The sequence below is a fragment of the Panthera pardus genome, unplaced genomic scaffold (assembly GCF_024362965.1).
Source record: "Panthera pardus isolate Hobbes unplaced genomic scaffold, ASM2436296v1 HiC_scaffold_16, whole genome shotgun sequence".
Classification (NCBI taxonomy): Eukaryota; Metazoa; Chordata; class Mammalia; order Carnivora; family Felidae; genus Panthera; species Panthera pardus.
The window spans coordinates 82676019-82693545 of record NW_026526721.1 but is presented as its reverse complement, the minus strand read 5'-3'; the positions used below and the strand labels follow the sequence as shown (position 1 = coordinate 82693545).

The window sequence follows — 17527 nt, the reverse complement described above, 5'->3', positions numbered from 1 at the left end:
TGGGGCACCTGGGTGGCTGAGTTGGTTAAGCATCCGACTCTTGGGTTCAGATCAAGTCATGATCTCATGATTTGTGAGTTCATGCCCCACACTGGGCTCTGTGCTGGCAGCACGGAGCCTACTTAGGATTCTCTCTTTCCCTCTCTCTGTCCCTCTCCTGATTGTGCGCTCACTCATTCTCGCTCTCTCTCTCTCTCTCAAAAAATAAACAAACTTAGAAGAGTATCTTGTTCTCCATATCATAGTGAGTTCTTGTTAATGATTTCCTATTTAATTTTGTTAGGATCAGAGAATATGGCTGTAACATTTCTATGTTTTTAACATTTATTCATTTTTGAGAGACAGCATGAGCGGGGAAGGGGCAGAGGGAGAGGGAGACACAGAATCTGAAGCAGTCCAGGCTCTGAGCTGTCAGCACAGAGCCCGGTGTGGGGCTTGAACTCATGAACTGCGAGATCATGACCTGAGCCGAAGTCGGACACTCAACTGACTGAGCCACCCAGGTGCCCCATAACATTTCCATGTTTTGTAATAATTGTGACTTTCTTTATGTTCTATCTTATGATTTAATTTCAATGAATTTTTATAGATATTTTAACAGTATTCTCTGTTGTGTTCAGAACTGTATGTAGCTGTTAAATCTGGCTTGTAAATTGCATTATCTGTATACTCTGTATTTTCATCTGTTGTTTTCTTGATCTTTTAAATTTCTGAGAGACATATGTTCAGATTATTTTGTAACAATTGTGATTTTTCTTAAATTGTCCTTGTACTTCAGGTTTATTTTGTATGTTTTGATGTTTGATGTCTAGTTTATGACATTTTTGTGATTGTGTCCTTTAGTAGTAACATAATCTTTATTATATTAAATGTTTTTTTTGCCTTAAATGATCCTATTTGTTATTAAGCATGCCGTGCCAGCTGTCTCTTCATCTGGATGTGCTTGTGTATAATAAATTTGCACATCCCTTTATTTTTAAAATTTAGCTATAATACCTTTGGAAATGTAGCATTATCAAATAGATTTGTAAGTATTAGGCAAGAGTGATAAAAGTTACTGAAGGCTGGTAGGTATGTTCCCTTGGGTATTCATATTTTGGCGTATATTTAAGTTATACCTTTATTTATTTAGCAAATAATTTATTGTGAGCTTCCAGGAACTTTGGAAGGAGAACATGGGGAAAGCTGTGTTGAATAGTATGATTAAGGAAGGCCTTTGATAAGGTGGGCATTTGAGCCTGAGATCTAGTAAAGCTAACCTGGGGAAAGAGCATTCCAGGTAGAGGGAGCCTGAAGTCCAAAAACCCTAAGGAGGGGCACCTGGCTGGCTCAGTCAGTAGAGCATATGATTATTTCAGGGTTGTGAGTTCAAGCTCCATGTTGGGTGTAGAGCTTACTTAAAAAGAAGCCTGGGTGGCTCAGTTGGTTAAGCGTCCCACTTAGGCTCAGGTCGTGATTTCATGATTGGTGAGTTTGAGCCCCGTGTTGGGCTCTGTGCTGACACTGTGGAGCCTGGAGCCTGCTTCAGATTCTGTGTCTCCCTCTCTCTCTGCCCCTCCCCCCTCATGCTCTGTGTCTCTCTCTCTCTCTGTCTCTCTCTGTCTCTCTCTCTCTTAAAAATAAACATAAAAAAATAAAAAAAACAAACAAAACCAAAACCAAAAACCCTAAGAAAAGATTGAGGTGTATTTGAGGAACAGAAAGAAAACCAGTGTGTCTTGATGCTAATGGTGAAGGATGGTGAGGGAGGTAGGGCCCAATTCATGTAAAGATCTTGTAGGTCATGTTAAGGATGTGATTTTATTCTAAGTGTTGTGGGAAGCCACTGGAAGGTTTTGAGCAGGGGATGACATGATTAGATAAATATTTTTATAGCCCTTTTGTAAATTGAGCTGTAATTTATATACAGTGAAATGCACAGATTTTAAGTGTACAGTTGGGTGAATTTTCACATTGCTTATGCCCATGCAACCCATACTCTTGTTAAGATAAAAAATTTTCTCTTACACCAGGAAGTTCCTTTATTACTCCACCCAGTCAGTCCCCACCACCAGCACCTGAACAGCTACTCTCTTTTCTTTCACCATAGATTAGTTTGTTCTAGAACTTCGTATAAGTGGAATCATTCACATATGTACTCTTGTGTCTGGCTTCTTTTACTTGCCAAGATGATTTTGAGATTCATTTCTGTTCTTGCTTAGATCAGGAGTTCATTGGGTATACACAATTTGCTTATCCATTCTCCTTTTTTTTTTTTTTTTTTTTTTTTTTTTTTTTTTTTTTAAGCAATCTATATGCCCAACATGGGGCTTGAAATCACAGCCCCAAGATTAAGAGTTGCATGCTGTATTGGGCCACCTGGGTGGCTCAGTCAGTTGAGCGTCCGACTTTGGCTCAGGTCATGATCTCGCGGTCTGTGAGTTTGAGCCCCGTGTCAGGCTCTGTGCTGACAGCTTAGAGCCTGGAGCCTGCTTCAGATTCTGTGTCTCCCTCTCTCTCTGCCCTTCCCCCGCTTATTCTCTGTCTCTCTCTGCCAAAAATAAATAAACATTAAAAAAAAAAGTTGCATGCTGTATTGATTGAGCCAGCCAGGTGCCCCTCCAATTTTTTTTCCCTGTTTTGTTTTTTACAGACATTTTCAAATGTTTCTTTGGCTAATAGAGAAGAATGGATTGTAGATTCTCTCTTTCAGATATTTAATAAAGAAATGTTGGTTGTCTTGTTTACAAAGGGGAAAACATTTTGTTTGAAATGAAGAATTTAGAAAGGATAGGGCCAAAGAATGATAAAGTCATTATTAACATCTTAGGAACATCTGTCTGTATGGAATCAGGTAGAAAATGATTGTACTGCTCCTCCCTGGCTCCCCTTTTAAATCAGATGCGAAAAGTTGCCTTGAGTGAGCACAAAATTCAGGGTTCTGATGAGTTTCAAATGCATGAGGATCATAGAAGTTTATATTGAGAAGATACCTCACAAAGTACATTGCATATTTTTCAAGGACCTTATTTATAAGATTTCACTCCTTTCCCCAGAATTGGCCACATCTTGTAAAATTATTTGCAAGACAGGATTGTAGGACTGGGTATACTCTGACATAAGAACTAAGATCTTTTACTAAGAATTTCTAGTGACTGTATTACATAATTGTATTTTTAATTATACAGTTTCATTTTAAAATTATTTTTTCTTTCATATTTAAAGATAGAACATTACCAGGTTTAGTTTTGCTTTTGGTCTTTAACTTTTTTCAAGAACTCAGACTTGTTATTTGAACAGGTATGGTAGGGTAGTTTTGCTTTCTTACATTGTATGTAGGGGAAAATGTGTATTTTTTTTTTTTTAAGTTTAAATTGACAACATTTACTTTGTGTGTGTGTGTATATATATGTATATATATATTTAAGTTTATTTTGAAAGAGTGTGTGTGTGTAGAAGTGGGGGAGGGGTAAAGAGAGGGAGAGAGAGAGAATCTCAAGCAGTCTCTGTGCTGTCAGTGTAGACCCTGACGTGGGGCTTGATCTCATGAACCCTGAGATCATGACTTGAGCTGAAATCAAGAGTTGGATGCTTAACCGATTGAGCCACCTAGATCCCCACTTTTTTTTTTTTTTTTTTAAATGTAAGCTTTACCCTCAATGAGGGGCTTGAACTCAACCCCAGGATCATGAGTCACATGTTCTACCAACTGAGCCAGCCAGGTGCCCCAACAATGTTTACCTTTTCCTTTTTATTCCAAAATGTGTTTATTGCTGAGATACCTGGGTGGCTCAGTCGGTTAAGTGTCTGACTCTTTTTTTTTTTTTTTTTTTGGTGAACCTTTTTTTAAGGTTTATTTATTTTGAGAGAGAGAGAGAGAGAGAGAGGGAGAGAGAGAGAGAGAGAGAAACACACATGGGAAGGGCAGAGAGAGAATCCCAAGCAGGAGCTGCACTGTCAGTGCAGAGCCCGACGTGGGACTCAAACTCACAAACCTCAAGATCATGACCTGAGCTGAAATCAACAGGTGGATGCTTAAGTGACTGAGCCACCCAGGCACCCCTAGATTTCTGACTCTTGATCTCAGCTCAGGTCATGACCTCACGGTTGGGAGTTCAAGCTCTGCATTGGGCTTTGCACTGGGTGTAGAGCATACTTAAGAACAAAACAAAACGTGATCATTGGGATAGTGTTCCACTCATGTTGGTTCAGGCTGCTTTTAGTGCTGCTTCCATCTGAAGGAGCAACTTCCTATAGCCTTGCTCTTCCTCCTGTAGGCTTGCAAAGGACAATGGAGCAGCCAACACACAAAACCTACTGTTTGTGCATGGCTAAGAGGATGGTGATTTTGTAGCATGCTTGGCACTTCACATCCATGAAATAGGAGTTGGGTCTCTGAACCAGGTGCTTCTTGTGCTTCCTCTTTTCCAGGAGTGCTGAGTAGAGGAGGTCCTTTGCGAGGAGTATGTTCTTATGGAGAGGTCCTCCCCGCTGGAAAGACGTTCACTTTTTATAATGAGTCTGTTTCAGTGAGATAAAAATTCTAAATTAGAGGAATCAGCATTATGTATGTTTCTCTATGTTTCTGTGTTTGGCGTTGGTCCCATGGTATGGAGAAAATCTTTTCTCAAAGTCAAATTATAAACAGTAACAGATTTTTTTTTACCAGTTCACATTTACCATCTCCTTATTCTTTTCAGTTTCATCTGATTCAAAACCGGAGAAAATTAGTAGGACATTTTGTTTCAAAGTTGAATCTGATAATACCTAGCAACTGTTCATAATTTTCTTTTCATAAATCTCAAAGTCAGACAAGAATCCAAAACTTGATATGACCATGGGTCATTTGTTACACATTCCATTCATGTATTATTACATCATGGTGAGAGCATGCCTCAGCACTTGTGCCTAGCTTAGCTAGTGTATACTTGAATGTGGCATGTGTATACTTTAGTATTGTTCTTGCTAGACAGAAGCAGACCTGAATTATTAAAAAGTGCCCAGTGTGGACCTAAATCTTCCTAAACATGTTTATTGGAGGCCCAAATTTATACCCAAATATGACAGGAAAAGCTTTCTTACATGGGCTGCATGAAATATGAATAACCTTGGCAGCACAGGTTAACTCATTGGTGGTTTCTTCCTTACCCACCCCAACCTCTCTACAAATTCTTCTCTTTTTTCCCTTCTGTTTCCCCAGTTTTAGAGCAAAAGTGAAAGAGTTTTGCTTTATCGCTTAAGTGAAGGTGAAATAAAATATTGTTTTCTTCAAGGATCCCCAGGCTTTCTGGGGAGGAGCTGCTATTACTCTTGGGAAGTAGGAGGAGAATATTCAGATTATGAAGTCCATAGAATGGATGAGTGAAGATGATGCTGGACTCACTCATCTTTACAGAATGATCCCATAAGGCTCTGGCAAGCTGTAGGAGACAGGTGGTCACCAAGGAAATGGTGTGGTGCAGAAACAGATTTGGAGATCTGCTGGGATGTGTCTGTCTCTGCTTCTAGGTTTATTGGAGAATAGGAGGTGTGTTTTTTCCCATCTGCATTAAAGAAGAAGGAATGAGGTTTATTGATTTTTAGGAATGTATTCTTTTTTTTATAATGTATTCTTTTTTTATTAAAAATTTTTTAATGTTTATTTATTTTTAAGAGAGAGAGAGAGAGTGTGTGTGTGCACAGGCAGAGGAAGGGCAGAGAGGGTGGGGAAGACACAGAATCTGAAGTAGGCTCCAGGCTCCTAGCTGTCAGCACAGAGCCAGACATGGGGCTTGGACTCACGAACTGCGAGATCATGACCTGAGCTGAAGTCAGACGCTTAACCGACTGAGCCCCACCCAGGCGCCCCTAAAAAAATTTTTTTAATGTTTTTATTCGTTTTAGAGAGAGAGAGAACATGAGCAAGGGAGGGAGGGAGACACAGAATCTGAAGCAGGCTCCAGGCTCTGAGCTATCAGCACAGAGCCTGACATGAGGCCCGAACTCAAGAATCTCGGGATCGTGACCTGAGCCGAAGTCGGCTACTCAACTGACTGAGCCACCCAGGTGCCCCTAGAATGCATTCTTCATGTAGTGACCCAAGATTTTTTTCAGGTTGTCTGAAACTAGTTGCAGACCAAATGCGACCTTCTTCTTACTTTTCAAAGAAATGTTTTATTATTATTATTTTGTTTTATTTTTTCTTAGTAAGTTCTACACCCAAAGTGGGGCTTGAACTCACAACCCCGAAATCAAGAGTCGCATGCTTTGCCATCTGAGCCAGCCAGGTGCCCCATTACGTGTCACTTTTTATAAACTTTTTTTTTTTTTTAATTTTGTTAATGTTTATTTGTGTTTTGAGATAGCGACAGAGTGCAAGCAGGGGAGGGGCAGAGATAGAGGGAGACACAGAATCCAAAGCAGGCTCCAGGCCCTGAGCTGTCAGCAGAAAGCGTGATGTGGGGCTCACGAACTGTGAGATCATGACCTGAACTGAAGTCAGAGGCTTAAACCAACTGAACCACCATGTGCCCCTAAAAACCTTAAAAACAGAAAATAATAGTTGGATTCAGGGCCTCTATAAAAGTAAAGATTCATTTATATGCTAAATTAAAGCAGTTATGTAATGATAGTGAACAAACATTAAATGGCTTGATTCAGGATATTTATAAATGCTAAAGATTTTTGAACATTTTTAAGCTTAGTGATATTATAGAAGGTAGCAATTACAGGAAAAATGATCTCTTAGATCTAGGTTTTAAGTATATATCATTACATAATGGGTCTCTCTCCCATCTGATTCAAGTAAGCCTGTCTCTGGGATGGATGAAAGAACTGGACTAAGCTAAGAAACTTTTTTTTTTTTTTTTTTAGGAAAATATTTTTAAGTAATCTTTATACCCAATGTGGAGCTCAAACCCACAACCCTGAGGTTAAGAGTTAAATGCTCCACTGACTGAGCCAGCCAGGCACCCCTAAGCCAAGAAACTTTTAAATTGTTATTTCTATTTTAACTGAGTCAAAATTTTTGGGTTAGTATTTTATTTTTATTAATTTTATTTTGAAACTTTTTATTACCTCAAGGCACCTGGATGGCTCAGTCAGTTGAGCATCCAACTCTTGATTTTGGCTCAGATTGTGATCCCAGCACTGTGGGATCGAGTCCCACGTCAGGCTCTGTGCCGAGTGTGGAGCCTGCTTGGAATTCTCTCTCCCTTTGCCCCTTTCCCCTGCTCACACTCTCTGTGTAAAATAAACAAAAAACAAAAAACACACTCTTTTTATTGCCTCAATAAATACATATTGTGTATTTTTCTTTTGGTTAGGTAAATAACCATTAGCAGTAGAACACAGGTCTGGAAATCAGGGAGCTCTTTCTTTTCTGTGTCATGGATTGTGCTCTATGAGGCAACTCATGTAACCACCCTAGACCTGTTTTTTTTTATCTGTATACTGTATCAGTAGGCCCTTGCTGCCCAGTAAGGGAGTCACTAGGCCAAGGTGGTACTAAGCCTTTGAAGTGTGGCTAGTCCAAATTGAGATGTGCTAGAAGTGTAAAATACACACTGGATTTTAAAGACTTAGCACAAAGATAAGAATGTAAAACTTGGGTACATTGGTTAAGCAAAAATATTATTAGAATTAATTTCACCCATTTCTTTTTCCCTTTTTTTTTTTAAAGTAATCTCTTTGAGCCCAATGTGGGGCTCAAACTCATGACCCCGGAATCAAGAGTTGCATGCTTTAGTGACTGAGCCAGCTAGGCTCCCCTCTTTTTCATTAAAAAAAAAATTTTTTTTTAAGTTTATTTATTTTGAGAGAGTGAGTGAGCAGGGGAGGGGCAGAGAGAGAAGGAAAGAGAATCCCAAGCAGACTCCTCGCCTGCAGCACAGAGCCCAATGTGGGGCTTGAACTCACAAACCATGAGATCATGACCTGAGCCGAAACCAAGAGACTTGGTTGACGCTTAACCAACTGAGCCACCCAGGTGCCCCTCTTTTTCCTTTTTTTAAAGTGACTGCTAGAGAATTTTAAATTCCACACATGGCTCACATTATATATCTTTTGGACAGTGCTGATGTGGACAGCATTTCCTAAATCAACTCATGAAATATTAATAAATGCTCAATGAAACACAGTTTAGAAGAGGAACAGGGTCCAGTAGAACTTTTTGCAGTGATATAAATGTTCTGTATTTGCACTGTCCAATATTGTAGCTACTAAACTACTGACGGCTATTGAGCACTTGAAATGTGGCTACTTCTGAAATTGAAAAATTGAAATGTGAAGAAAGGGACTGAATTTTGAATTAACTTTATTTTTTTATGTTTATTATCTTGAGAGGGAGGGAGGGACTGAGCGGGGGTGGGGAGGTGAGGGGAGGGTGGGGAAAGAGAGAGTGAGAGAGAACAAGAGGGGAAGGGGCAGAGAGAAGGAGAAACAGAATCCCAAGCAGGCTCTGCACCCTCAACACAGAGCCCTATGTGGGGCTTGAACCCACAAACTATGAGATCATGACCTGAGCTGAGATCAAGAGTTGGACACTTAACTGACTGAGCCACTGAAGCACCCCTAACTTTATTTTTTTAATTTTTAACAGTTTACTTAACACCAAATAGCAACATATGGGTAGTTGCTAATGTATTGGGACAGTGCAGACCTGGAATATTTATGGGATTGTTTTACTCAAAGACCTGTGTACATAGGACTTGTTTACCAGATTGCAAACTTGCTGTCTTAATATAAGTCTGTGTTTATTATGAATAATGATAAATGATCAATATTATTGAGTACCTGTTATGTAGCAGGCACGTTTAAGTAGCAGAAAGAGGATTTGTATGATAAATTATTTATTGAGAGCTTAACTATATGTATTGCTCATTTTTTTAAGTTTAAGAAATTTTTTATTTTATTATTTTTTGAGAGAGACACACAGAGTGTGAGCGGGGGAGGGGCAGAGAGAGACGGAGACAGAGAATGTGAAGCAGACTCCAGGCTTTGAGCTGTCAGCATAGAGCCCGGCGAGGGGCTCAAACCCACAAACTGTGAGATCATGACCTGAGCCGGGGTCGGATGGTTAACTGACTGAGCCACCCAGGTGCCTCTCATATTTTGTAATATGGTGGCTGCATTGTGAATTCCAAGATGCTATTTGGGCTTTAACCATGTTGTTATCAGAGTCTGGTTTCTTTCCTTTCGTTATGAGTGCCCTTCATTGAAAGACTGGCCCCTTTTGAAAAGCCTGAGTAGTGTGCTGCCTTGTTAAAGGATTTTCTCTTGAAAGGCAAACCTATGCTTTTTAACAGATGATGATGATTTTTTTCCTGAAAGTTAACCTTTGAAGGTAGTTAATGCTTTTGGCTTTAACAGGGATATGTGCATGTTTACACTGAGACTTATGAGTTATCACCATTATGTAATATTCCCTTTATATATGTGTAGACATATATTTATAAGTACTGGCATCAAACAGTGTTACTTGTTTATTTATTATTACTTCACAGTGAAGAACGAATGTCATGATGTCTGGAATCAAGCGGACAATCAAAGAAACCGACCCTGATTATGAGGATGTATCTGTGGCCCTTCCAAATAAGCGACATAAAGCAATTGAGAATTCAGGTAGAAATTCACCTCCCTTAGGAAATTATTTATTTCTTTGTTGAATCTGCCTCCCTATAAGATTTACAGAAAACTAAAACAAAATGCATTTCCACTGCTGTATATAATTTGAAGAGGGATTAGTTAAGTGCTCTGTTAATAGCAATACGCCATTTGTGACATAAGAGGCCAGGAAGACAATCAGGTAGACAGTGAAGTGTCAGTAATGAGACTGGCTGTAAGTTTTAGCTATGGTTGTGTGTTAGTTACAACCATAAAGTCCTATAATATGTATACTGCAGTGTGGTAGATGATTATAGGTGGCACATTGGGTTAAGTTTTTTATTGTAATTGTTGCATATTATTTTAATGTCTATTGGAAAGGTGATGGTCTCATCAAACTTGTAATTTTGTGACTACTTTTGCTTAGGATGAGGCTAAAATAATGTAAAAATATTATTTAATTATGTTAATTAGGTGTTTCATAGGGTTCTCAGATGTGGTGTAGGTAACTTAAAGGTGGTATACGAATGATATACATTTGAGAAATAGTGATCTAGTTTAACTCCTGCACTTAGTTGCTAGTAGTTAAGGGGCATTAAACTACTTGCCCAAGATCATATAATTGGTTGAAGAGCAAATCATCAACTGTGTGTAGCTACCCAGAATGTTTTAAGCTCTCTCAGAAAAAGTTGCTAAATTTGAGTTATTTTATTTTATTTTAATTTTTTTAAATGTTTATTTTTGAGAGTGAGAGCGTGAGTGGGGGAGGGGCAGAGAAAGAGGGGGACAGAGGATCCAAAGTAGGCTCTATGCTGACAGCAGAGCCCTATGCGGGCCCGAACTCACAAACCACAAGATCATCACCTGAGCCAAAGTCGGATGCTTAACCAGTTGAGCCACCCAGGTGCCCCTGAATTTGAGTTCTTAAATTATTCCTGGAATTCATTACTGTTTATTTAAATAGTAAGTCCATGTAAGTTAACATTTACAGCTGGGTAAAGAAGGCAGCCAAGTCATAAAGTGTTGTAGCTCCACAAAGATTAGTGCTGCTAGAATTGAAGTAGTGAAAGAAAATTCCTGTCTTTCTCAGTGCAGTCAGGTCATATGTACCACAGAAAGTCTTTGTGGACCAAAAATTATCAAATTGAATTCCAAATAATGAAACCATTTCATTCACTGCAACCTTTCCCCTCATTCAGTTGTAATTTTATTTATAAGGAAAAGTCATTTCCTTTCTGTAATAAGCCAAACAAATGTGAAGCTTATATCCATTATGCAAATGCATCACATGGCATAACTTTTTTTTTTAAAGAAAACTAAGAGTAGGAAAAACTGTTTTAGTAAACATCATAATTTCATTTTTTTTTTAAATTTTTTTTTTCAACGTTTTTTATTTATTTTTGGGACAGAGAGAGACAGAGCATGAACGGGGGAGGGGCAGAGAGAGAGGGAGACACAGAATCGGAAACAGGCTCCAGGCTCTGAGCCATCAGCCCAGAGCCTGACGCGGGGCTCGAACTCACGGACCGCGAGATCGTGACCTGGCTAAAGTCGGACGCTTAACCGACTGCGCCACCCAGGCACCCCCATAATTTCATTTTAAATCTGGTGTAAGTTCCCAGATACTCAGCCTGACAGGGATGGTTTTTTCTTACTGAAAGACAGTTTGCTATTCTTCTTTTTGATGTCCATACTCTGCCTAATCCCAAGCCATGTTTTTATTTTTCAGAATTTTTCTCAAAGTAGATTTGGTAGGATGCTTCCCTTTGCTTGTATTGTTTTGTTTGTGTTTTTTTTTATTCTATGAAAGGGATAATTTAGAAGTGTTTCTTTCTGAGGAGCTTATGATAAAATAGCCTTCAGTGATCACAGTTTCTGACTTTTCAGCCTTCCCTAAGAGTATCTGCTGGTTTCTATAGACGAGGACATATATATAGTAATACTAGAAAATACTTTTCTTTTTCATGATGAGAAATATCAGTCATTTGCTTCCATGCAGACATATCCACAAGAATGCTCTCTTATTCCATTACTAGTATACATTGAAGTTTAATGGCAACATTGAAGTTGCCATATAATGTCATGTTTTACAATGAGAAAGTGATATGGCCATCAGAGTAGCCAAATTTTCTCTGCAGTTTTTCATATACTTCAAAGCATGGGTGAACATCATTTTTTCATGTTATAAACACAGAATCCTTTTGCAAAATTCCAGGTTTTTTTTTTCTTTTTAAAGATTTTATTTTGAAGTAATCTCTCCACCCAAAGTGGGGCTTGAACATAATTACAGCCCCAAGGTCAAGAGTTGTATATTCTGTTGACTGAGCCAGCCAGCTGCCCCCAAATTCCAGGTTTTTCAAGCAGTCATTTGGGTCTTTTTTTTTCTCTTGTATCTGATATTTTAGACTCTGAGTTGCATATTATTTTGAGTAGTCATCATCAGAATTCTATCACATTTAGAGGCATTTTCTTTTCTTTTTTTCTTTCCTTTTTTCTCTTTGTTTAAGTTTTTATTTAAATAACTTTAAATTTTTTTTTTAATGTTTATTTATTTTTGAGACAGAGAGAGACAGAGTGTGAACGGGGGAGGGTCAGAGAGAGGGGGACACAGAATCTGAAACAGGCTCCAGGCTCCGAGCTGTCAGCACAGAGCCCAACGCGGGGCTCGAACTCAAGGACCGTGAGATCGTGACCTGAGCTCAAGTCGGACGCTTAACTGACTGAGCCACCCAGGCGCCCCCACATCATTCTTTTTAAATCGTTGGAAAATAAGTTGGACACCTGTAAACACAGTGTTATTTCCTAGGGAGATTCTCTTATGTGATCATAGTACTATTATCAGAAGCAGGAAATTTTAACATTCATCCGTTACATTGTGTAACCTATAGTCCATATTCAACACTTGAATAACAGGGACTAGTTGTCCCAGTATTGTATTTTATAACTGTTTTCCCCTCTCCAGGATCCAGTCCAGGATCACACAGTGCATTTTGTTGTCATATCTCTAATCTCCTCAACCTTTCTGTCTTTCTTGACTCTAATATTTGAATCATATAAGCCAGTTACTATGTGGAATATCCTTCAGTTAGGTTTGTTTGATGTTCCCTGTGATTAGATTTAGCATTTTTCACCAGAACGGCATAGAGTGATGACATTTCATTATGTCAGAAAACACATGAGGTCAGTTTGCACCTGTATTAGTGACGTTAACTTTTCATCATTGATTAAGGTGACAGCCACTAGGTTTCTCCACTTAGGAGTCATTGTTTCTGGGTTTGTTCTATTGCATGCTGACTTAAATCAAGACAGTCACGGATTAATTAGACCTTGGATTATTTTATGTTCTTTTTGCAGCTCGAGATGCTGCTGTGCAGAAGATTGAGACTATTATTAAGGAACAATTTGCACTTGAAATGAAGAATAAGGAACATGAAATTGAAGTCATCGATCAGGTATAATGGTGATAATGGTGATATATTTAAAAAATGGTGATAAATTTAAAAAAACAACAAAGCTATTGCAAAAAAATCTATACATGATGAATTAAAAAAGATCTGTTGAGATAAAATTATGTTTTTTTTCCCTTTGCCGTTCTTTTAAAGAGTTTTCTCATTCTGGAAAAAAGGCATTTTTTTTCTATAAATGAAACTGCAGGAAAACATAATGAAAAAAAATTACCTGAAATTCCATCCCAAAACATAATTCCTCTTTGCTCTTGTGCCCAGTTTCTTTATGGACGTTTCTCAGTGAATATGCATATATACACACAAATGTTCATATTAACATGTCTATATTCTCTTGCAAACATTGGCTTTTGTCATTCCTTTCAATCCTTTGCCAGTTTGATAGGTAGAAATAGTCATGTTTTTGCTTTCCTTTGCTTATTAGAGAAATTGAGCTTTTGGTCATTTGTATTTCTTATTTTATGAAAATTTTTATAGTGTATCTCTTCTGTCATTTCCATTTTTTTAATGAGTTAACATTTGTTTGTAGCGATTGATTGAGGCAAGAAGGATGATGGATAAACTTCGTGCCTGCATTGTTGCCAACTACTATGCTTCTGCAGGCCTTCTAAAAGTTTCTGAGGTAAGTTTTCCTCATATACAATCATTTCTGGCCATCCATATTTGTTGTATGAAGGGGAAATCAGTGTTAATGTGAAATTCCTGCCTTTGAAACGTATCTTGTATTGGCCTTCAGAATTCAAGAAGCCTCGCCTCCCTTCCTGGGAAAATACATAAACTGTCAATAATCCCAAGTAACATTTTTTCCTTTTTATTTAATCCTTTTCCAACTAATATTCAGCACTGTTGCTAGGATTTGCAGATACAAAGTTGAATGAGACCCTGTTCTTGCCTTATTCTTCATTTGATTATGGTCGGCTTTGGAGCAAATTATAGGTAGATTGATTTTCCTAATGAACAGCAATTTGTAGTTTCAGTATATATACCTTACTCAGGAAACCCTGATTTTTTTCCCCAGTCTTTATGAAAAATTTCAAGTACACTGAAGAGGTGAAATAAACACCTGTTTATGCTTGTTTAGATTCCGTATTTTAACATTTTGCTTTATTTATCTTATTTTTCTCTAGAACATTTGAAAATAAGTTCCAGGCATCATGACACTTCACCCCTAAATACTTAAATCATTTATTTCCTAAAGGACATTCTTTTGTGACTTCCTGATATTATTTGATAACCAGTCCACATTCATATTTTCCCAGTTGTCCCCAAAATATCTTTTAAAGATTAAAAAAAATTTTTTTTAATGCTTGTTTATTTTTGAGAGAGAGAAGCGTGCACGCACACACACGAATGGGGGAGGGGCAGAGAGAGAGGGAGACAGAATCTGAAGCAGGCTCCAGGCTCTGAGCTGTCAGCACAGAGCCTGACGCGGATTTCGAACTCATGAACTGTGAGATCATGACCTGAGCTAAAGTTGAACACTTAACTGACTGAGTCACCCAGAGCCCCGTCCCCAAAATACCTTTTAAAGCTTGTTTTTGACACGGGATCTAAGGTTCATGGGCTACATTTGGACGTTTTGTTTCTCTAGACTCATTTCATCTAAAATACTTCTTTCACCTTTTCCCCATGATATTGACTTATTTGAAGAGAATAGTTCATTTATGTTTATAGGATATCCCACATTTTGGGTTTATTATTTTTCCCCTTGGGTTATTCCTTCATTCCCTCTATTTTTTTGCAAACTGGTAGTTGGGTCTAAAGATTTGATTAAAGTTAGAGGTTTTTGGCAATAATACTTCCTAAGTGATTCTGTATACCTCATGATTATATCACATCAGGTCACATAGTAATCAGGTTGTTCTATTGTTAAAGATATTAAGTTTAACCACTTAGTTAATGTGATTACCACTAGATTGGTCCAGTTATAAAGGAATGGGGATAGGGTTCAACTGAAACAAAGTTCTTGTTTGACAGTTTGATAATTTCAGCATAACTTTTGTTCGTTTTTCATTTTAAAATTTCTTTTTCATAAGTTTTCTCAGATCATTCTCTTGGACAGTACTGGCTCAGTGAGAATGGCGGCAGGGCTGGGGAAGGTGTGACAGCATACTGCTTTCTTTGCATTGTTCCCCATGGTTTTTACAGATAAGAGGTGCTGTGTTTTGGCTTTCATGTCATCCTGTGGAGCTTAGGGTACCTGGCATTGGTGGTACTCCTGACATTGTCTTGGAGAAATCTGGAGCATTATTTGAGTTTAATCTTAGGTAGTTGTTTCTTCTACTTTAGGAATTTCCATAATGCATATTAGAGTCTAAACTATTTTTTAATTTTTTTTTCTAAATGTTTATTTTTGAGAGAGAGAGCACATGCTCGAGCTGGGATAAGACAGAGAGAGAGGGAGACATAGAATCCACAGCAGACTCCAGGCTCCAAGCTGTCTGTACAGAGCCTGACGTGGGGCTCGAACCCACGAACCTTAAGATTTACGACCTGAGTTGAAGTCAGACCCGTAACTGACTGAGCTACCCAGGGGCCCTGAGCTATTTTTTTAGAGCTATCATAACAAATTACCAGAAGCTTGATGGCTTAAAATAAGAGGAATTTATTATCTGATGATTGTGGAGACTAGCAGTCCTAAGTCAGGGTGTTGGCTGGACCATGTTGTCTCTGAAGGCTGTAGGGAAGAATCCTTCTTTGCCTTCGCCTACCTTCTGACAGTTGCTGGCAAACCTTGGCATTCCTTGACTAGTGGCTACATCACTGTAGTTTCTGTATATCTTCACATGGATATTTTCTCTCTTGTGTGTCTTCTTAGTTTCTCTCTGTCCACATTTCCGTCTTAACTAGGTAGGCCCTAAAGCAGTATGATTTCATCTTAACTTGATCATATCTGCAAAGAGTCTATTTCCAAATAGAGTCACCTTCAAGGTTCAGGGTGCATATGAATTTTTGGGAGATGCTCTTCAATGCAGATTTTAAAGTCCTTTCTTATAAGCTAGCAGCTGCATGGTATGGGGCTTGTAGTTATTCTGTCTGAAGAGGTGGTTGTCCATTTAATATTTTGTTGCCTTTTTTTTTTTTTTTTTTAAACCATTAGCACTTCTGAACTGTTACTTGGTGGTCTAGAAGTACACTGATTTTTTTTTTTGCTGTTTTGATTAGGATTTATTCAAGGATATTTAGGTGTATTTTTGTCTATTACAATCTGCCATTTAATTATTTTTAGTTTGCTGTAACAAAATACATCACAGCTCTAAAAAATACCCTTTATTATTGAGATTCAGCAGTTTTGTTCCTTTGAAATCCTAGTCTCTTGACTCCTTTTCTCTCACTAAATGATGTTAATAGCACGGTTTTTAAAAGCTGTGCTGCCTAGGAACTGTAGAGTGAATCACATTATAACAGAGTACACTGTATTTTGTATCCAAGTAACAAGATACACAAAAATATTCCAGGCTTCAGTACTGGTCTGATAGCAAATATATGTAAGTATTAATCATTTTACAGCATTTTATGCTACATTTTACTCCTGTGTGGGAGCCATTTTACATACACATTTAAAAAAATCTTTATGTCTCTTACAGGAATGTTTTATTTAGAGCAGTTGATGAGTTTGTGTTAAAGCATTGTGAGACTAATTTTTTAAAAGTCAGATCTTACTTTCTATATGTTACTACCTATTCACCTTGATTTCTCATTTTCAGAGAACTTGCATTTTTAACTTTCAGTGTTAGGACCTTCACACAATTATTTATCACTTTCTTGTTTTTGTTTTGTTGACTCCTTAACCCACGTTAAGGAGCTTGGACTTCGTTTTATGGGTGTGGGGAGACTTTGAAGAATTTCAAGCATGATCCCTAAATAGATAAGGTTTTAGAAAGATTAAAAGTTTAATTTGCTTGCTTTCATTTTTGCAGGGATCAAAAACATGTGATACAATGGTTTTTAATCATCCTGCTATCAAGAAATTTTTGGAATCACCATCTAGGTCATCCTCTCCTGCCAATCAGAGATCAGAAACACCATCAGCCAATCATTCAGAAAGTGATTCTTTATCTCAACACAATGACTTCTTATCTGACAAAGACAATAACAGCAATATGGATATAGAGGAAAGACTCTCAAACAACATGGAACAGAGACCAAGTCGAAATACTGGAAGGGTATAGTTGGATGGGTGGGAGGGAGTCAGAGGAGAAGGGAACTAGTATTTTCTAAGTATGTATTATTTCATTTTCTCTTCATAAGAACCCTAGGAAATAAGTCAATTATATCCCTTTTGGAGATGGGGAAGCCGTCTTGAAGAGGTTAAAGTTCTGTTTGCCCACAAGTATCAGAATTGAGAATTAAACTTAATTAAGCTGAGAATTAAACTGAATCAGAACTGTGTACCGCACAACTCCTAGATGCCATCCACATAGATATGAGAGAAACCTTGAGGAATTGGCAATTCTGTGACCTTGTCCAAAGTCTTTCCATTCTGTCATGTTTTATTTTCT

General features: G+C 38.1%; 1 protein-coding gene across 5 annotated transcripts in view; it reads left to right on the top strand.

The window, feature by feature from the left end:
• Positions 1-17527, top strand: part of YEATS2 (YEATS domain containing 2) — a 112536-nt gene that overhangs the window by 11405 nt on the left and 83604 nt on the right. For 4 of the 5 annotated variants that reach the window (XM_053903597.1, XM_053903593.1, XM_053903594.1 and 1 more), the window contains 4 exons: positions 9462-9579; positions 12916-13013; positions 13555-13647; positions 16946-17191. In XM_053903597.1, the coding sequence (XP_053759572.1) occupies positions 9477-9579; positions 12916-13013; positions 13555-13647; positions 16946-17191 (540 nt within the window). In that variant the 5' untranslated portion in view covers positions 9462-9476. Of the gene's footprint in view, positions 1-7791; positions 7946-9461; positions 9580-12915; positions 13014-13554; positions 13648-16945; positions 17192-17527 lie in introns of those variants that run through there. The other variant, XM_053903596.1, reaches the window with a different exon arrangement.